This window comes from Centruroides vittatus, unplaced genomic scaffold (assembly GCF_030686945.1).
Source record: "Centruroides vittatus isolate TY-2023 unplaced genomic scaffold, ASM3068694v2 contig_817, whole genome shotgun sequence".
Taxonomy (NCBI): Eukaryota; Metazoa; Arthropoda; class Arachnida; order Scorpiones; family Buthidae; genus Centruroides; species Centruroides vittatus.
Window position 1 is genome coordinate 1,167,156 of NW_027122532.1, and position 22,705 is coordinate 1,189,860.

A 22,705-nucleotide genomic window follows, 5' to 3' on the forward strand; every position below is an offset into this window, starting at 1 on the left:
ATATGAATGAAAACAAGTAATTGTGCTGTATCACTTATATCTGTCAATTCATCAAACTGAAGGGAAAAACAAGAACATCTATTAATATCATTATATAACTGTTTTTTTTGTTTTTTCCTTACATTTCCACTCATCTTCTCGATTCATCGCATCAGTGTTTCGAGACAGTTGTAGATCATGAATTGCAGCAATAATTTCACTCTTGTTCTTAAAATAGTTAAAAAGTGAATCTGACATTTCCAAAAAACCTTCACAAATTCACCGTGGAAAAATGGTTTACATTTTTTTGCTAAGAGATAGCTTACTTTGCTAAGAGATAGCTTTGAATGATGTAGTAGTTACTGCTTGTGACTTCAAAATTGAGTTTTAAGATCCCTAACTTCATGTTTTCTCAATTCGGAATTTGGTGGATAATCTGTTTCATACTTGTTATGTAAAGCTAAAAATGTCTCTCCAGATTACCCTTTTTAGCAATGGCTATCGAGGTAAGGCATATTAAGCAACGACATTTATCATTCGCCGTTGTAAAAAAGTAATCGAGTTCCCATTCTTTATTGAAATGATAAGTTTTTTGATTTTTTTGGTTTACTACTCGTGTTTGTGGGTATACTAAAATGCGAAAGAAATACGACAATTTAAAGAATAAATATTGAATTAAATATTTTCCTAGAAAATTAAAAAACTGATGAACTGCGGTAATTAATTCCATTAATTAATAATTAATGACTGCAATTTATAGGTCTGTTGCCGAGAAAGCTCGCTTATCAAGTAAATAGATGAGTACGAAAAGCCACAATTTAATTTAAAACAAAGAAAAAGTACTTACATTTTAAACAGAAGAAAAATTCAAACTCAACGTTGTCACTGTGGATAAATAATATTGCTTAATAATAATAATATTGTTAATAATAAAAAAAAGGGTTAATGTTACCTTTGGTAGCAAAATATTGTGGCCCCTTCTAGTCGCCATCTTGTTTGCGCACGCATATGTGCAAACAAGATGGCGACCGTCAACATTAACCAATACGCAACTACAGTATATTTAAACTTTTTTTTTTAACTATTTTTTAAACTAAAGCATTTTTAAAACATAAATTTGCTACTTACTTTTTTCCGAGACTTTGGTTTCATTTCCTTTTTTTTGGATCGAAGACGAAAAATAAAAAGTTCATTATTCTACCTCAAATCCATTGATAACTGGACGTAGTGATTTATGAGAATGGATACATCAGTGGTTCAAACATAATTTGCTTGGAAAGTACATAAAAGTTTAGCCTCTAAGGAACTGCAACCTTGTGATTCACATCTCTTGCCTTTTCGACTACGAGAGGCAGTGTTTCTACAGAGGTTGGCATCTGCGATGTACGCACTCCTCGCCTTCCATGTGTCATTTGCATTGTCTCATGGCATCGGAACTCACGAGAAACATATCCCTTGTTATGACACGTTTGACACATGTTTAACACCCATTTAACACATTTAAGACACATTTAAAATGGTAATTAACATCAGCTAAATTTTCCTACTTGTTAAATTTAAAAAAATAGATAAAATTGTACAAACTTTAAATAAACACAGACACCTTTAGAAAACTTAACAATATGCACGATCCATCTACATCATAACCAAAACCGATATTCACATTATTCCTCATATTTCCAGTTCGGATAGTTTTGCTGAAAATTTGCATACAAAATCATCATTACCATGAGCACCATCTACATTTCATTTCTAATTGCCTGTGATGTCAAGATTACCGGAAGGGCCACCATGTTTCGCTACCTTAGATAACATTAACCAAAAAAAAGAAGCTACTGTATGACAGTACCAAATATTCAAGCTAAATGGCTGTGTTTTTCTGAGTCAAGTCATAACTGCATGCATACTGTTGCATTTGTGCATTACGTTCACGTGTTGCATTCAGTTACAAGTGTAACACATTAAGTCAAGACATCGCGAGCAATCGACCAAAATTGGCTTCACGATCGACTTGTTGGCCACCTCTGGTCTATTGTATTTGATGATATCATAATCAGCTACAAAACAAACTATACAAGATATGATAATGGAGACAACATGTATTGTGGTAAATGTGATGATGATAAACATTACACTTACAAGCAGGATGTAAACAGTTTCTGTCTACAAGATGCATAGGGCTCAGTTTAATACTCTCAAATTCTGTATTTTCACTTTAAAACATGCATTGGAACAAGTGAATTTGATATATTGTTTTTGAAATTGTCACATAAGGGTTTATATTCCATCAGTCATTCATGAATTGAATTACCATTTTTCTAGAAAACATCCAAAAATCGACAATGCTTTTGACTTAATGATGTATACAGTCTCTCCACGACTTACATTGTTTTTCGGAACATAACCCCATTATAAATCAAAAGTATCGTAAGTTGAAAAAATAAATAAATAAAAAGTAGGTTATATGTAAGGTCATACAATACTAGGTCATCAATAATACCCCAACATGTGTTGGGCTATTATTGATTCAGTAACCCAAACTCAGGAGTGATTGCCATAACTACCTTGTTCAGATATTATCTGAAATTTCTTATTGAGAGTAATAGCCTTCTTCTTACCAGTAGCAGAGACATAGCGAGGCATTTTGCAGACATAATGAGTATGCTGTAAAACACAAGATGATATAAAGTATTATTTATAAAAAGTCTCAAGAAAGAGTATTAACACAAAGCACATTTGAGCAGAGCAGCTCGAATTCAATTTCTAACCATTTTCCTGTGCTTCTGTTTCGCTCGCATTGGCCATCATGTGTGAGAGATATCATACATTGAAACATTGTAAGTTGAGGAATGTCTGTAAAAAAAAAAATCAAATCAGAATTCTAATGAAGTTAAAAATTTTAAAATCACCAGTAATTTGCTTTAAAGTTAAGAAATTACATTTACTTAAGTTAAAAAAGTTAAATAATTTATTGAAATTACTGCATAAAACATTCCTTGTTTGTTACAGGAATGGTCTCACGATGTCTTTTAGACTGCTTGAATCAAAAATTGCTTTTAGTTATTGTCAATCAAAAGTTAATAATGATATAAATACAATGAATAAGGAAGAGTGAGTGTTTAGAAAAATATTCTGAGAATGAAGGTCAAACTGCAATTTCTTTTTTAAAAACACTCCAAAATATTTGTCATGGCATCCAAGATGCACTATGTTAACTTTTGCAGAGTTAAGAACTTTGGAAATTAGTTAACAAATTTATTCATGAACATTTATTCAATTAATTAAATTACTATTATTGTCTAATTTTTGGAAAACACTTTCTATTGTAATTAAATATAGGCCAAAGAAATGCAATCAGTGTTTAGTCTAATCTGTTGAATTCACAGTGAACTTTCATTGACTATTAGGAGCTGTTCATAAATTTTGTCTGCATTTTTCTTGAAATTTTTACTCCCCTTCTCCTCTTGCCCCAGTTTGTTGAAGTTTCTGTAACTGCTTCTCTTCTTTCGATGTCCAACAAAACTTGACTCCCTCTTTAAACCTTATTACCTTATGAATGATGTGTGTTTCATTTCTACTCATGTAGCTAAGAAATTTTGAAACAAATGTAATTAAATTTTTTACAGTTTATGCATTTTATGAAATAAACAGACATTCACTGAAGTTCAATCCCTTCCCTCCCCTTCAGTGTGAACATCATTTACAGACAGCCCCTTATAGACAAGATTGTTATATTGATGGTAAAGAAAATTGTACAATGTGTTATTCTTCTGTGTAACTTTTCAAAATAATGCATCCCTTATAAGTAATAATAATAATAGTTTGTAATTATATGCATAAAAATTAAAATACACTTATATGGGGTTATAACAAAGTTTAGAAAATCAATCTCTATCTTAAGAAAAATTAAATGATATTTTCTCAAGTTTGGAAAGAATGTTGGACAATGGTTAGCCTTTGTTAAACACAACAGTTCCTTTCACTTCACTGAAATAAAATATGATAGGTTCAGATAATATTCTGATCACATGTGATATAGAATTGTTGGGTGTCTTAATTAATCCAAAGCCTGGTGTTTTATGTGGATCCCAAGTCCAGATTAAAAAAGGGAAAGTTGGGGACAAGAAGGACATCCTGTAATAAAACATAGTCAAAATTAGAGAAAAGTATTGTTGGTAAAGGAGAAGATTTAGAAAGAATGTCATTATGATATTTATAGGCTACTTCTCTTCGTACTTGTAAAGATAATTTTGAAATTTCCTGAGATTTGCAAATTTTTATTAAAAAATTTCATTTAATTTTGCTAAGTTGCATTAACTATAAAATTTTAATTTGTGTGTGTAAATATATACATACATATTCAGAAATTTTTTACATTAATGACTACTTGTGCATTCACAGAGCATGTTCTGCTGAATTTTAACTAATTTGTTTCTTTATGGTAATTACATTGTGTGTGATTACTTATAAGTGTGTTCCAGGAATACATTTTATTAATAAACCATTGTGCTTCATGTATATTAAGAGTTTTTCATAATTTAATTACTTTTAGTTAAATGAAAATTGGTATTCCTTGACTCCGAATTCAGAATTACTTAAATTTGAAATTCTTGGCATGTAAGCCATCTTGGCTTGACTTTTTTTTTGAAAGATTATTGTTCTTTTCTCAGGGAACTTCAAGAATTTTTTGTTATAATGCTTAATATGTAAATTTATTTTTATTTTGTTGTTTTTGAATCTGATATATTTGTGTTATCTAAAGTTGTTTTGAATATAATGAGTTGTGAATTCTCATCTTAGGGATAAGCATCATTTTTTTGTGTATAAAATGGTGTTTTAGCTCTTACATTAATATTGAAAGTTTTGATTTTATCATATTTAAATCCATACGAAATCTGTTTTGTTGATTGAAACTTTTATTGATGAAAGCATTGGTCTTAGAAAGTTATTTTTACCTGTTTTTGTTGATAGTGTACTGTGGTATATTCAATAGCTTTGAATTAGTGCTTTAAAAAGATTTTTAATGTGTTTTCCTGAAGATGTACTTATTCACTCTGAAAATACATTCTGAGGTTAAGAATGGAAGTTGTTGCTGTAGAATGATACTTTCAGAAGAAGTTATGAATGGAAGTAGTAGCTGTGGCTCTAAGAAAGTAGGTTTAGATTGCTTGTGGATTTATAAAAAATTAGAATGTTGCTTGAATGTTACTGTTTTTATAGAATTTTGTAGGATTTATATTTAATTAAATTACTTTCATTTATATTTCATTGCTACTGTTTGAGATATGTTTTAAAGAAAAGAAAATTAGAAAATCTTTTAAAAAAAGCAAAAATTAGAATATTTAAGAAATTTGTTTTGCATATGAAAGGGCAGAAAATAATAATGGTATTTTTTTTAAGACCTATATCAGAGTTTTTGATCATGGAAAGCCATAGAATGAAAAACATGCTAAATTTTTGCAAGTTTTTATCTATCAATTTATTCTTATGTATGTTTGGAATGCTTCAAAAGTTGCAATATATAGTAAAATTTAACACTTTTCAGAAAAATGTGACTTTACAAAACTATCTCTGTTTTTGCCGTTTCTTTCTAAACACACAAATTTGTTTTTCCTTCTCAAGCTGAATTTGTTTTAACACACCAGATATTATGCACCTTATAGAATCTGTTCTTTTAGATCTATGTTCAAATCTTTTCCTGATACATTGAAGCTTTTGAGTACTTCCATAGATAAAAATCAAGAGAGGGTAGAAGTTTACCTAGGTAGTTCGAACAGCAGCACTCCCGGTCGCCATTTTGTTTGTGAATGTCCACAGACAAGATGGCGACCAGCCCTACTTACTACGTCGGCATTTAAAGAAATAATCTTTCACTTACCATTGATGTATTTATTTCTAATTCCTTTTCTCCAATTTATTCGGTAAAAGACATGGTTCGGATGATGCTATAGTAACTTTGTCCTTTTCCGTCGTAGAAACTTTTTCCGTATTCTTAACACACATCTACATTCTTCCTCTTACGATTTTTGGATTTACTTGGCACTTACTTTTAGGATTGAAGGTACAATGTCTGGCTCTTTCCAAACTAAAACACATCTCACTCCCGGATAATACTTACTCATATGCCGAATAAATAGGTCGAACCTTTCTCCTAGTTTTTCATTTTGTTCACAACAATTTTGTTGATTTTGACAACCTTTCAAGGTTCATCCAATTTTCATTCTGGTAAAATTAGACGACGAAACAATCATAATGCGTCGTGTGAAATTCCCCCCATTCAACAGCTGTTCAACTACTCGTGCCCACAGCCAAACAGCTGATGCTCAACATGCATTCTATGCAATTTAGATGCAAATAAACAAAAAAGTAGTTCCCCAAGAAATTTTCCCAAATTTACATTTAAAAATTACTTCAAATGACGAACTGTTCATTTTGCATTTGTGACATTAAAAAGAAACAATCACAATCCTTTCAATAATTTAATTTACAACAACCATCACATTTCGAACAAGCTGCATCTGCAGGTTGCATACCAAACTTTATGGCAAACAACCAACTGATGTGTTTCTCTTGTCACAATTAAATTTCAAATATTCCAATATTATAAAATGAAAAAAAAATCCCTTGAAGCATACTTTTGCCAAAAAAAATTGTTGATGTTCTCCAAGCTCTGCCATTACAACAATAAATGACAAAATATGAATTATAAACTTTGAAAAAAATGATTCATACAACAATACATAACTTTTTGAACCTAAAAATTTAAATTACTCTTAATTATTCTAGTACTGAAATGACTTCAGAAAAGTTGTAAACTAAAGACAGCAACACCTAAATTAACTTTCAAAACATATTTTGTTGAGATTCCAGAAGTGCTGCCATTGGGACTACCTAGGTAAACTTCTACCCAAGAGTATTAACTTTCTTAATTCTTACCTGTGGAAGTACTCAGTGTTAAGTGAAAAGTGTTAAATCTGAGGAGCTTTGGGAGCCACTTCATGGGCCACAACAACCATTCATGAAACTGGTTGTTGTGGCCCATGGGTCCAGTTTTCTTGTATTACAACTTTTGGGACATTCTGTACAGATAAACATTCTACAAAAGTATAGTTTAATTTATTCTTAACAATGTTAAATGTTATTGTTTTATAATTTAAAATAAGTTGTTTTGCTTTTCCCATTTTATGGTATCTGTTTATATTTCAGTTTTTGTTCTCTTCCTATATCATTTTAATTTTAAGTGTGGTGATTTTGCAGTAAATAATCATTATTACCAAGTTAACTTAATGCTTACAATTTTGTTTATGAAATTATTTATGGCATAATTGATTGCAACATTAATAAAAAAAATTTAAAATGTAGAAACTGACCAGACTGTTGATTTCTTCATCTTAAGTTGTTTCTATTAAAGTTACATTTTAGATAAGGAGTTGAATGTAAAAGTTTAGATAACTGACTTGCAGCTTGGAGTGAAACCAATAAGATAACATTTGTAGCATTTGTTTTAAATAGACCCATCTGATGCAGACATCCTTTTACATTGGTTCAAAATTATTTTCTGAACTAATGTGAAAAGATGCAACTTCTTAAGACTGTTTGAAACTTCGTATACAGTATACATTTCAGACTGTTGCAGTATATATACTACTATCTCTCCATTTATATATACAATTTATAAGAAAACTATCAATATATTTTTGTAAATAATAGATTTCCTTTGTTCTTTATGTTTACATAAGGATTTAATTGTACAATATTAAGTAGTATTTCTGTATTTTAAATTACATATTGTTTTATCATATTTTTACCAAATTTTCTTGGTTTTTATATGGGTTTAGTTATCACTTTCTTCTGTCATTACTAATGTATATACTAATAAATAAATAAAGTAAAATACTTATCGTAAAAAAGTTAACATATTAGTCGAGGAAATCTAATTTTATGAATTATTTATTAATTTTTTTTGTGGTTTTAGGTTTTGTCTTTAAATCATTCAGATATAAATTAATTTTTTAATTTTTTTTTATAAAATCAATTAAATCATTCATAAATATTTATTACAATTTCACATAATTCAAGTAGCTATTTTTATCATTTATCTTTCAACATTATATTAAAACTTTTGATATGCTAACTGATGATACGTACTGCAGAATATCATCAGTTATTGCATTGTTTAAATTTGATTTTTGGTAAGAAATTGTTGTAAAGTTTAGTTTTAGTAGTTCTGATGATCATTATTATCTATACATCCACAAGAGCCGAATTATCGGGCTAGAGTTGGCTATAATAAATAAATAATTAATAAGACAATTTGGCACTAGAGCTTGGCGTTAGGCGCCATCTCTTACTAAACTTAATAATTATAATTAAATTAAATAAATAATTTTAATAATTTGGAACTGGAGGAAAAGACCGTCGATGGTCGTCGTGTTAGCTTATATATACTGGAGGAGGCGATCGGACCGAAGGTCCGGGTAGCGTAACTGGTAACGTGTCTGCACGGATAGCAGAAGTTGCGGGTTCGAGTCCCGCTTCGGGCCGATTTCTTTTCCTCCAGTTCCAAATTATTAAAATTATTTATTTAATTTAATTATAATTATTAAGTTTAGTAAGAGATGGCGCCTAACGCCAAGCTCTAGTGCCAAATTGTCTTATTAATTATTTATTTATTATAGCCAACTCTAGCCCGATAATTCGGCTCTTGTGGATGTATAGCTTTGTAACGGGTTAGTCTTTATTTATTTAGATTATTATTATCATCATCCTTATCCTTCACACATTCAGTTTGATGGTAGATGTTAATTAATTCTTTATGCAGTGAGGTGTAATCTACTAAATAGCGTGGAAGGTGTGACTGAGAAGTTACACCTTCCACACTATTTCCAGCAAAACAGTTTAATGAAATTTAACTAAATAGACCTTTTCAGCTACATTAAGTGGCCTACTTTGGGATTTAACAGTGAAATCGATTCTCTCGCATGTTCATTTAGTTAAATTTTATTGAACTGTTTTGCTGGAAGTAGTGTGGAAGGTGTGACTTATTATTAATGAATCGGTCTAAAAATGAAACGTCCGAAAGTGATAAATGATAGAAATTTAGATGATACTGTTTGTCGTTTTAATAATTTTGATTGTGTAATAAAAAAATTAATTTCCAATTAAATTAATTTTTCCAGTTTATTAATGTATTATAAACTTCAGGAAATTAGAACAAATTTAATATATTTTTACTTTTGTAACAGATCACAGTATTTATTCATTAATAATAAATAAATGCAAAGCGCACTCCTTTTTGGAGCTAGGTGTATAGCTTTTCAGTTGGAGATTTATAACAGAATAAATTGCTCTCATATAATAAAAATGTTTAATTCTAGACTTTTAATAATTTACCAATAAAATAAATTATTATAAATAAATAACTTTTAAATTTAAACACAGAGTGAAACGTATCGTAACGGGGACTGTCGGGTAATCGAGAAGCCTGATTATTAAGGGAGTGTATTGTAACTAGTTCAAAATTTAATTACATTTAGAACATTAAAAGAAAATCAACTTTTCAAAATTACATTATGATAGTCAAAATTTATTGTTATATTTCAAGGTTTAGAAAATAATATAAACTGTATTTTACATACTATAAGCTTTACTGTAATTTTAAAATATTGACTGTTTGTTTACTAAGTAATGAGTTATGATATACATATATATATATATATATACATATATATATATATACACATACAGTATGTGAAAAAATCATACAAATATGCATACCTGTTGAGGTGTGAAGTACAACATAATCGAAGTTTATTTTTGCATAGCATCCTTTGTCCAGTTGTCTGTATAATATTTAAGGAGTCATTTATGTCTTCTTGCAGTCTTCTGTTCAGTAAATAATGTAGTATCTTTCTTATGCACTCAATAGCTTTAATTGGTGATAGAATTTCAGATGTGTTAATGTCGTTTCCTACTTCACCAACCTCGGATTTACGTTACGAAAGGTCTAATTAACTAAAATTATAAGAAATTTGTTTTATTAGAGTTGAAAATTTTGAAATTTTTTTAGAACGTTTGACAGTCTATGCCCTGATGACAGTTCAATGTCAGCAATACACAAAATATTTTGGATTTTAGATTTTAAGCTTTTAATTCAAACCAGCAATTATTTATTGTGACATTGTCACAATGCTGGGCTGGGCTAATTTTTAATCGTATTTTTTAATTTACTTAATTTAAAATATATGCTCTCCACCTCAAACCAGTAGTGTCTTGCCCTTGTATATCATACTTTTTTTCTGTTAGCGACATTGTGCCGGTCATCTATCTAATTTCTTTTGGGAGAAAAGTTTTAAATTGAAATAATGTGACTTCTGGTTTGTGTCAGAAGTTCATGTATAGTTAATCAGGGCCTCCTCCCCCTCGGCTTTTTATATCTGGTCTCGACTTTCACGTATCTAACTCTGTTATCGAGATTAAAGGACAGACAGATGGACGGACGACGGTGGGAATTTATAGGTCTATGATTTTTTTCAAATTGCAGCACAAAAAGTATAATTTTCTTATAATATTGAGTTTGAAAGGTTAGAATATATTTCAGTGAGAAATCATTCAAATAGCTAGTATATGATTAATAACTACTTATATTTCCTTTTGTATTTTATAATTTATATCATTAATAATTTAAGGAAATTTTATCTTTGAAGTACTTTTGAAGTAGTTGTAGGTTGAAGTAAACCATTCATATCACATGATTTTAAATTTCATTCATTATGGAAGTTATTATTTGAGCATAATGCATTGAAAATTACCTGTATTTTTGTTTGTAATAAAATTAGCTTGCTAAAAAATGTGATTAAATTTAACAAGTAATTGTAATAAATATGAAACAGTTCTTTGATTAATTTTTTTATTATTATTATTTTAAATATTTTCAGGCATGAAAAAGTCACTGTTTTTGTTTGTAAATGTTTAGCAATAAATTAATGTAATGTTTAATTATATTTAAAATATTGTTATAAGCTAGTTCTTTATTCTGTGTCATTATTTGATTTTTAATATGCTAAGTTAGTCTATTTAAATTGCTAATTTGCTTTTCAAGTGCAGCAGATGATTTTGAAATATAAAAAATATTGCTTATAATTTCATTAAAAACATGAATTGTGAAAGGAAAGTTTATCATAATTATAATTATTTTATCATAAGCTGATGAAAAGAACATTCTTTTGCCTGTTTTTAAACATAGTTCTTGGACCATTTAAACCACAGTCCCCAAGGCATTTTTGGGAATCAGTTTGGAAATGGGTAATAAAAAGTTATTAGTGCAATGGGCTGTGTCAATATTAGTTCAGAATGTTGTAAGTAAATATTTTGTATGAAAACAGTGTGTGCATTAATATCGGCACATTAGATTTATTTATTTATTAACTGTATTAGCAAAAAAGGGAAGATGATAAATTGTTGAGAAATTCTTGATAGGGTCGATAGTTAAAAAAGTTTGGCGACCCCCGACTTAGTCATAGACGAATCGTGGACCACGTATACGTCCGTCCATTTCTTATACTATAAAAATCGTACTGTAGATACTATTCGTTCTTTTGTGTTGTTTTGTTATGACAAACATTCAAATACAGAAATGGATATATTGTGCTGTAAAACTAACTAACAGTAGATACACTGTCCTCTCTGTACATGATTTGCCTGTGATGGCCAGGTGATACAGTTTTTGTTGCTTTTGAAGGATGCTGAGTTGGTGGAAGTGCAACATAGTGATAGATAGGCAATGCCAGAGCAATGTTGCCAGTTGGATAATATTTCAAGCTTGTTGGTGATTTTGGCAATGGTTTTTTTAAATCTGGCAATTTTTTCTGTACTTTTATAAATTTATTCAAGGTGTGTTTGAATTTTTTTTCCTACAAGTAGACAAACTAGACAACTACAGTTCTCTAGTGCCTCGTTTTGAAAGGCACCTTAAATTGATGTGTTGCCGATTACGCTACCCGGACTCCAGTCTGACTGCCTCTTCCGGTATGTATAAGCTTACGTTGTAACCATTGACGGGTTATTACGATGCCAGCTGGGAATGCATCAGATTGTAAGGCAGAATTCAGTATTGTATTATGTCTAATTTATATATAATATAAAACGCAAAATTAAATGTTGATAATCTAGCTTTTTGTTTCGTTTAATATCAGTATTGAAAGGTCTTAAGCATAGTGTCACTTTTTTATGGACTTACCATACACGAGGCATTGGAGACGACAGAAATAAAATTAGATTTTATATTGGAATAAGTGTTACAAAAATGCATTTTGGGTGTCACATCCCTCATCAGTTCATATCTTTTAGGTTTCCTAATATTATGAGTGTGGGTACCGAGGAGGGACGACGAGGTCAGACCTCTGTCTAATTTCGGCTAACAAGTCGGAGGGACTTGCCCACGAGTCAGAGATGGCTTATTTGTCGGTAGGGATCCCGTAGGGACAGGACTACTTTTTCATCCGGTCGAGTGTAGGAGGGAAGGTGGAGTCGTGGTAAGGCGATAAGCGAATATTCGAGCAAACAAGACACCATGTAACAGGATAACAACGATTTAATGAAAAAAATACGTTACAAAATCTGACATTAAAGGGGTGACATATATAAAAAGCTATATATCCCCACCACGCGAAGAGAGAGAGAGAGAGCTCACATAAATGGGTTCCATACCTCTTAGACAATCAGTATTTCCAATATTCTGTCGGTCACAAGGATCGATAATTCATTTAAAGGGAAGGATCGGTAACTCTTGAGGCACAAAGTGAAATATTCCCTTAGGCACAAAGGACAAAATAGACTAGATCGTGACTCAATCTAGGTCGATGATGGACTCCCCTGAGGGGGGAAGGAAGCATCTTATATAGCTTTTTGCTGGGAAAGTTGGTCACGTGAATGTGCTTAGGTCACAGGTGTTCCCGGGATTGGAAACAATACGGGGAATTTGGGCGCTAACTGTAAACTTAAGTTGCAAGATGATCTGTACTCAGCGTAAGAACAACGGATAGTTGACAGTTATACGGCCGGGGACGCATATTTTCTTGTCCAGGACCTTTTTTAGGCAGGATGTTTATAATAGGAAAATTTTCAATTCAATATAGGGAACAATTATCATAATTTTACTTTCAGGAGGATTTCCAGATCTCACATAAGTATGCTAGGTTACATTAAAATTTGGAACAGGAGTATAGGACATACAGTTCATCTTGCACTATAACATTGTTAACAGAGGTTTTTCAATCCATGACAAGGCACAAATTACCATGAAAAACATCTAATTGCAAATAAATGTTTGACTCGAACTTGAAGCTATGATTTGTTTTTATTTATGTAAAGAAATGGAGTCAATAGCTCTGAAGAATAATTTAGAACAGTGTATTCAACAATATTGCTTATTTTAATATTAAATATTAGAATTTTAGATCTTAGCTTACATATTTTTTGATACAAAAACATAATTTATCTATATAGCTATCTATTAAATTATGTATGCTATCTTGTATAGCTTAAATTATATTATCAGTGTTTACAACCATGTAGTTGTATTGTATACTTTTCCTGTATTTTGAATTTTTTCTTTTTTTACATGTTGTTTAACTTAATCAAATAGCAAGAATTTTCAATTTTTTCTGATCTAAACTTTAATTGTAATTGTATATTTTTAATTGCAAACTTTGCAGTATTAAAAGATAGTATGTAAGAAATAATGCCAGTCATGATGATTAATATATATGCACATTTAACAGGAAAATAAATGATATTGCCCTTTAAATATAGAGAAATCTGAAAGCTAATTCTCCAGAATGAAGTAGCATTTAATGTATTCTTTAATAAAATATAATTTTATATTGTTTTTAAAGCTGCTATTCTAAAACCAACAAATTTACGTACAGTTCATTAGAAATTATCAAGCGGTCATCTATTTCTTGAGTTTTGTCACCCAAATTGCTTATTTTCTATCGCAAGTTCTTGCTTTAATCTAAATAAGATATATTTATAGGATATGGCAAAAAATTATTTAGCATTTTAATCTGTCTTATCTGAATGAGATTAATACATGTCAAATTATCAGAAAAGATAAAGTTTAAGCTGGATTTTTATGTATTTATGTTTAGTGGAGACTAATTAAAGAGTTTACATTTGAATTGTGCAACTTGAATGTTTATAAATCTGTTGAGAAACAGAGTATAGTTAGACATTTGTTAAAATATCTCTTCAGAGTGTCTTATATAATTTAATATGACAAAGATTACTATAAGAAAAGTTTCAATAAAAAATAAAAAAAAATACATGTTTCTGAAAAGTTACTGTGCAGTGAGAAATTTGTAATCACATTAAAGGTCTCGCTGCAATATTGTACATATAAGTTGCTCTTTCGATACCAGTTATAAGTATGGTATTACTTATAAATTACGGGCCTCGTATGCAACACTACACGTAACTTTAGAGGCCCGTAAGTTGTTTCCGCACCAGTATACTTATTACTGGCCAAGTGGTACCGAAAGGACAACTTATGGGTTTTGTATGCAATATCGTACATATAACTTTAATGTCGTTACAAATTTCTTGCCACACAATAACTTTTTGGACACGTTGTATTACAAATTGAAAGCAAAATGTAAAAAAAAGTTTTGATGGTTTCTTACAAATGTTTATTCACACTAAGCTAATGTTAATCATATTTTTATAGCTGCAAATGGGCATTTGTAAGAAAACTTCAAAATGTTTAGTATTTAGTCTTTAATTGGTAATAATTTTACTAAGATTATTATAATTTATCATATTTTCTGGCATAATATTTTATTGTAGGTTGCTTCACTGTTCTGTAAAGATAAAAATTTCCTTAAAAACATGGGGAAAATACTTTTAAAAGTTTGAAACACTAAAAAATCAGAAAGAGATTAATGGATATCTACTTTCTTGCCCCCTAAGACACTTGCACTTATAAACCAATAAGAGATTATCATTTTGGAAATATAAATTGAATAAAGGTAAATATTTTTCAAAGACTTAAAGTCTATGTAAAATATTTACTTTTTATTCAGACACTGTCCCCCATTAACTTGAATTTTCAAATCTTTGTGAGTCCAGCCATGGTTTAGTTTTCCCATTATGGGACTGGCTAAATCTTTGATGGAAATGAAAAGAGAGAAAGCTCTTGCAGTGTCTTCAGGGTAGAAAATTCAGAAATTATATTTATAGTTAAATGTAATTGATTTTTAAATTTGTACAGTGCACTTAACTAATGTTCTTTTTGCTATAAGAAGAATGTTTTAATATACTGTTTATGCTTTAAGAAATAAATTAGAAATGCCACTGAATGTTTCTATGGTCAAAGGTATTTTATTCCCTAATTAAACTGAAAAACATCAATTTATCCTTTTATTTATTGTATTTTTATGATAAATTATCACTTATTTACAGAATTAAATCTAATGCTAATAATAAATATCTTCTTTGATTATAGTTATCAGTAGTTAAACTTGATTAAAAACTAAATTTTTTTTTTGAAATAATAAAATGTGTAACTTTTTAATTTTTTTATTTTATTTTTATATGTGTAACTATAGTGACTTATGTATAATTTTTAAATATTCGTAATTATATGTGAATATGTTTTTATTGCGAGTCTTAATTTTTATTTGTATAATCAAATGAAGAATCATTTACAAAACTCTCTCCTGTTCCTTCTCCTTCTGTAGCATCATTAGTTACCACTCTCTGTGGGGTTGCTTTTTTTTTTTTCTGAGCTTCTTGTTGCCATTCTTCTATCTTTCCATTCTGAATTTGGGGTCACCTTAGAGCCATCAGACTCTGGGAGGCTTAAAAAAAAAGCACCTAAGAATTCTGTGTTGTTTCTGATTGGAATATTCTTCAGGCTCATTGCTATTAAACTTTGGTGATACGACAAGAATGTGTGCTACTTTAGCAGAAACTAGTTATTGCCCCCTTATTATTTACGTAAATAATTCAAAAATACAAGTGTTGTTGCTTATATAATATTCTTATCTTTATTTAACACTAGATTTTTTTTATCGAACTATAATATAAAGGTTAAAAGTCTAGCTTGTGTAATACTTAATATGCAATTAAAGTAATTAAATTTTATCTTGATTATAATTAATAAAATGGAATAAATGAAAAACCTATTTGGAAATAGGTTAAAAATGAAAAAAGTTCACTATTATTTTAAAAGTAATTTTATTTACGGTCACTATTTCTCCGTGTGAATTACTTTAACATCCGAATATATTATTGGAGTTTAATAGCTACATTTATTGAAGGTTAATTATCATCAATAAATTGTACATCGTTGTTACTATAATTTTGATTTATCGTAACTTGAATACTATTACCAACTCTGACATTCAGTGAAGAAATGAAGTTAAAATTGGCTTGGTTCTAGAAGTCTGCAATCTTCTTGAGGACTCATCTAGAATTGAACCATTTTGACTTTGTTTCTTCATATTAAAAGTAAAAATTATGCAAAATGCCAATGTTTTTGTTTAAGTAAAATAATGATAAAATAACACAGTAAGTGCTTTTGAGCTATTGCTAGTCTTCAGATTAGTTTCATGATTTCCAAACAATGAACGAACAAGGCTGTTGCTAATTAACTCTTAAGGTGAGACTCCACTAGCATAAAAATGAGTGTAAAATCCTTACCTAATTATTTTTAATCATGTGACTGTGATATTTTACATTGGAGCGGGGCATAAAACAAACATAAAGCAAGTTGAACAGTGTTCAGTATTTGACATGAATATGTCTGATTCATTTTTTTGTAAAAAAAAAGAGTCTGTAAAACTGTACTGTCGATCAGTCAGAAGTCAGCAGACTTCTATCTTGTTATGACATCTGGTGAATATTTGTGGGAAACTAGCACATTTGCTCCATTTGATCTGTTGCTCTTGCCGTTTTGGTGCTTCTGAAATCTTTAATTAGCTTTAGCATTAGAATTGCTGCCGTAAGAAGTTTCAATAAACCTTCCTAGGTTTATTGAAAATGTTAAAAAATATTCTCATATCTATGACAAGAAGTAGTGGAGCCAGACCTCCACTGCAATCCAAAGCACAAATGCAAACAGGTCACACGATTAAAAATAATTACGGCAAAGATTTTTATGCTAGTGAAGTTTCGGCCTAGAATATTAGTGTGAATTGTTACTTAAACCACAGAAGTGGTTAACAGAAAGAAAATTATTTTATCAACATCTGCTTAACTGGATAGAATTACACTAAGTCTTAATGATAATTTGTATAATTGTCATAGTATTGTAATGTTGCTTGGCAACAACTTGAATACCCATTGTTTGAGAAATTTGATCTGTAGATGAGTGAATGGATAGCTCAAAAGGGCTAATCAATATTTATTTATTTATATTTTCTGCTTCATGTGGGCATGAAGAGGGTCCTTTTTAATCATATCCGTTGTTGGTTTGGCCAGGCCCACAATGGGGCAGTGAGGGATGGTGGGACTTAACATAGCCAGGATGGTCCACCCCCTGAAAAATTCCCCAAGCAGCCTGCCGGCATTTGTTTTTGTGTCCCCTAAAGTGATAGGCTGGGGTAACTTAACTGCTTGGCCATCTCACCAATATTTAACCATATAATGCTCTTCTTGAATAAATATATGTTACTTTAATTTGTAGTTTAACCTAATACATTTGCGCTTTAATGCGATGATTCTTTTTTACATTTAGAAATGTTACGAGCAGAAACAATACAAAAATGGTCTTAAATTTGCCAAACAGATTCTGTCCAATCCAAAATTTGCAGAACATGGAGGTATGTAATTAAAAATAATTTAAGTTTTAATTATTTTAACAGATAATCTTTTGTAATTTAATCAATGTCAATTTAAAATTTTATTTTAATTTTTAAACAGAAACCCTTGCTATGAAAGGTCTTACACTTAATTGTTTAGGAAGAAAAGAAGAAGCATATGAATATGTCAGAAGAGGTCTTAGAAATGATTTAAAAAGTCATGTCTGTATCCTTTCTGTATGAAACTAAAATCATTAAATGGTGTGTGTGTGTGTGTGTGTGTATATATATGATTTCAGTATTTTTGTATGTCTGTCTGACAAAAAATGGAAACTATTTTGAAAATATCTTAAATAGTTGCATTGCAAATAATTTTTTTAATGTTTCTATTTAGATTGGTAAAAATTAAATATTTTGTAAATAAATTGACAAAAGTTGTGATTATTTTGCATTGTTAGTTGAAGTTTATGGACTCTTCACTCATTACTGCATTGTTTCTGTAGTCAAAATTTCACATCTTAATAACTTTGAAAAATTTTATTAACATTTTCGACCAAATTAACCTCCTTTGGTTGATGAAATATCGAATAAGTTTGAAACATAAAAGAATAGAAAAATTCAGTTGTTTAACTGAAGGATTTTTGACTACGAGGATCATTTCTTCCAGTTGTTTGATATTTTTGATTGTTTCTCTATCGGTTGGTGACGGAATCTGTTATGAGAATCGACCAAGAATATTTAATTTGATGAGATCCTGTCAAAAAAATGAATTGATTGTTTTTATTATAGAAAAACTTGTATTTGAGGGTTCTTAAAAGTGTTTAGTTAACTTTAATGTTTCTCTTATTTTGGTTTGTCTTCACAGTTAGAAGACCTCTAAAGTAGGACTTTTTTTTTGAAAGGAAACCTCTTTAATATGTTTATTACATCCCTATCTCACTATTAAGCATATTAGAACTTTTATTGAAACTTTTAAATATTACCTGATGAACAAGAAAGCCGTGGACGCCACATTGGAGATTTACACATGTATTCATTTAAAAAGCTCTTAAGTTGTTTAATATTTTCCTTTTTTTTCCTCTTATGTTGGTATGAAATTTTGAACTTTCTTTTCAGTTTTCTAAGTGTTTGATCAACTCTTTCCAAGGCTTCTTCCTTCAATTGGTTGTTGTTCTTCATTTTTCTTCTCTTTCGACATTTGGCATCCCATATATAAGCTGAAATTGGCTTGAGACAGGCCAAAATTATTTTTTATTCAATAATCTGGAAATAATTTTCATATTAGCAAAAGTTATTTGAGTAATTCTTAACACATTGTTAAGAGTTTATGAATGTCACCTTTCCTGCTATTGTTAAATTTTTATTATTACTTTACTACTGCTGTTTATTATTTATTTATTAAAATGTTTTATTAAATTGCATTTTATGGCATTTCAGTCCAGGTTAAAAATAAAATTGTTATGACAAAAACTGGCTTTGTTAACCTTAACGGCTTTCTTAGGTTGGCACGTTTATGGTCTTCTTCAAAGGTCTGACAGAAAATACGACGAGGCCATTAAATGTTATCGAAATGCGCTTAAATGGGATAAGGTAACAAAAAAAATTGTTTTGCTTTATCTAAAGTAAAATACTTTCTTATTAATATCATCTCATTTCAAATTTTTCTAATTTTATTAGGATAATATACAGATTTTAAGAGATTTATCTCTCTTACAAATTCAGATGAGGGATCTAGAAGGTTACAGGGTAAGTTCTTATATGTATGTCTGTTCAAATTCTCAGTTTCTGTAATTATGCAGAAAAGTGTACATACATTATTTAAAATAAAATGTTAACATTTACATTTATCTCTGTAATTTTATAAATATATGAATAATAGCAAGAGAAATGTATGAATTGTAAATAGCAAGTAATGAATTTATTTATCTAAGAATGTAACTACATTATTTTCTACATAAATTTATGTACAGTTTATTTGTATGTAATATTTTTATGTACACATATAAGGATTTGTGTTTATAAATTATTCATAAACATGGATCATTACATACATTTAGATATATACACACACACACACACTGGTGGACAAAACCTAAGGATGAATGCTATTTTCAACAATTACAGTTAGAAACTGAACTGCAGCAGCCTGCTGAAATATGTGATGTACTCTGTTATGTAAAACTTATGCAAATGTTTGAGTTTCACATGTGTTGGTCACATGACAGCACATATAACAGATTTCAGGCAATCTGCGTGTGCAGTCAGTTTTCATTGGATGTGAAATTTGAATGGGAAGAAATGAAGTTACAATATTAAATTCTGGACATGTCTTCCAGTTGTTGTGCATGAATTTAACATTGCGCACAGTGTCGTTTCTAGACTATGGGCAGCATTTCAAACTAGCGGAATGTGCAGCAGGTGCAATGGGGGAAGTCATCCTAACAGTAAGACACCCCAAGAAGATCAGTATATTGTTCTTTCAGCAAAAAGGAACCAACATAGCACAGCTGGTAACTGGCATTTACAGGTAGCCACAGAAACTAAGATATCCCGTAAAACTGTTGCAAGATGTTTGCGAAAGAAAGGACTATATGTCCGAAGACCTGTTGTGTGTGTCCCCACTCTCAAGAGTTCACCGAGCAATAATTTGCAATGGTTCCGTTCGCATCGCAATTAGACTAATGACGACTGGGTTACCATGCTCTTCTCAGATGAGAGTAAATTCAGTCTACCATCTGATTCTAGACAACAATTGATATGGTGTGAGGTTAGCAGTGCTTATTGTCCCAAAGATATTCAGGAAAGGGATCAATATCCGACTTGCAGTATCGTGGTGTGAGCAGGCATCATGATCAATAGTCGTATGGACTTGTATGTGGTTGACCAAGGGACCATGACTGGCCAACAGTACATTGATGAAGTTCTTCTCCCACATGTTTGATTTTTCCAAGGTGCTGTTGGTGAAAAGTTTCCTTTTATGGATGATAACATGCCTTTGTCATCGCACACAAGCTGTAGAGGAGTGTCTTGACAAGGAGGATATTCATCACATAGTCTGGTCAGTCTGTTCTCTTGACCTGAATCCGATTTGAAAATGTATGGGATGCCTTGGGGAGACATATTGCTGGTCGACAATATCCACTGACAAACAAGGAGACCCTCATCCGTGCAGTGAAAGAGGAATGGGACAACTTGCCTCAACAGCTTCTGGGTCATATTGTTTTGAGTATGCCACATTGTGTACAAAGTTGCATTGCACTTCACGGTGGCCATATCCCTTACTGACATGATGCTCAGGATTGTTTATAGTAAGTATTATGGATTTTTTGTACAACCATGTCCTCAGACAATATGCACCTTTTATAATAACACCCTTTTTTTGACATCCTGAGTACTTTCTTTGAACATAATTATATTAAATCATGTTGGACATGCTGTTAATACTATTGTTTTCTTCTTAGTCTACAACCACATGTACTTGAACTTACAGAATTCATTGTATATGTATAATCTGTATACAGGATGCATAGTAAAGATTTTATACATCCATGTAACTGATGAACATGATGTAAAGTGACTGTCACTACCAGACAAGACCTCTTACAGAGCCACTAGTAGCAAAACTCAGAAATTAGTGCTCCCGTTTTCAAAACATTGCATGATACAGAAATAAGGTCAATTACAAAGTCGTAGAGCACAACTGATTTCAGTTCGAAAGACACACTGCATACGTGAATAGAAAGCATGAAATGCTAATGTGTACATTGTGCACAGACAGTGAAATGTGTATTTCTCGTGTGTTTATTTGTAACATTTTTTCATTTTCCTATGTCTTTGTACTGCATTCGTTACCACATGTCATATGTTGTGCACCATTCACATATATCTGTGTATAGAGAGGTTTTAAGGTCTCATGTCACGTGATAAAACACACGTTTGCTCCGCCCCTTTGCCATTTTTGTGGTCGGTTCCACTTGCTTAGCTTGCTGTTTGACAGGTTGGTAGTGCTTTTTTTTCGGTTTAAACTTATAAAAATACTGCAGTTCTATTATCATGGATAAAGTGAAAAAAGATTTGGTTAATGTTACCTTAGGATCCAAAATGGCGGCCAGGGAAATTTTTCCCTACTTCGGAGACTGCGACGGGGAAAAAATTTTTCCCTCCATTCAAGATGGCTGCGGTTCTGGCCGCCATCTTGAATTTCTCTGCAGACTCCGTGGATTTTTTCACCGAAATAAACAATAAAAAACAACAAAAAGAGGAGTTTTTTACTCACTTTTCGATTGTTCGATATTCTGAGTATGATCTCCTGTTTGGGGTCGACGAAATTTTTCGAATCGTTGACAGTTCTATGTTCGACCACTACTCCTTCTATGTCGTCAATATGCATATATCCTTTCCATTCGTCTGTTATTATCGTATTGCCGGAATTCACGTATTTATAAACGATCCAATTCACAGTGTTTTCTGATCTGTCGTTCACCTGACATATGAAGTAATTCTTATCTTCATCGCAATGAATGCAAACGGACTCGGTCGGCTGTATGCCTAATTTTACAGCAAAATTCGATGCGTTATCGATACGGGGAGGCAAACCTAGCTTCGAAAAGTCGTCTTCCATCAACTTGTAGAAATCACGGGAAGTGCATCTCGACCAAAATTCGTCGTTGCAACTCAAATCGGCAAAACTAGTCATTATCGAACAATTGGCAATAAACTAGACGAGGGGAGGTAAGAATAGGGAAAAAACACGCTTTTTTCTTAATTTCTGATTACTTGGTTCTCTAACTTTTAGGATTAAATTGTTTAAAAGAAATAACAGTACTTACTAATACTGGAGGAAATAATAATAATAAAATATTCAACGATAGCAATTTTTGTGCGAATGAAATATCGTTACGAAAAAAAAAAAACAAGCAATTAAT

At 30.8% G+C, this 22,705-nt stretch overlaps 1 protein-coding gene across 1 annotated transcript in view; it reads left to right on the forward strand.

The window, feature by feature from the left end:
- Positions 1 to 22,705, forward strand: part of Naa15-16 (N-alpha-acetyltransferase 15/16) — a 93,615-nt gene that overhangs the window by 22,409 nt on the left and 48,501 nt on the right. The window contains exons 2-5 of the mRNA XM_067278683.1: positions 17,717 to 17,801; positions 17,902 to 18,006; positions 19,282 to 19,370; positions 19,458 to 19,526. Coding sequence (XP_067134784.1) covers positions 17,717 to 17,801; positions 17,902 to 18,006; positions 19,282 to 19,370; positions 19,458 to 19,526 — 348 coding nt within the window. The remainder of the gene's footprint in view (positions 1 to 17,716; positions 17,802 to 17,901; positions 18,007 to 19,281; positions 19,371 to 19,457; positions 19,527 to 22,705) is intronic.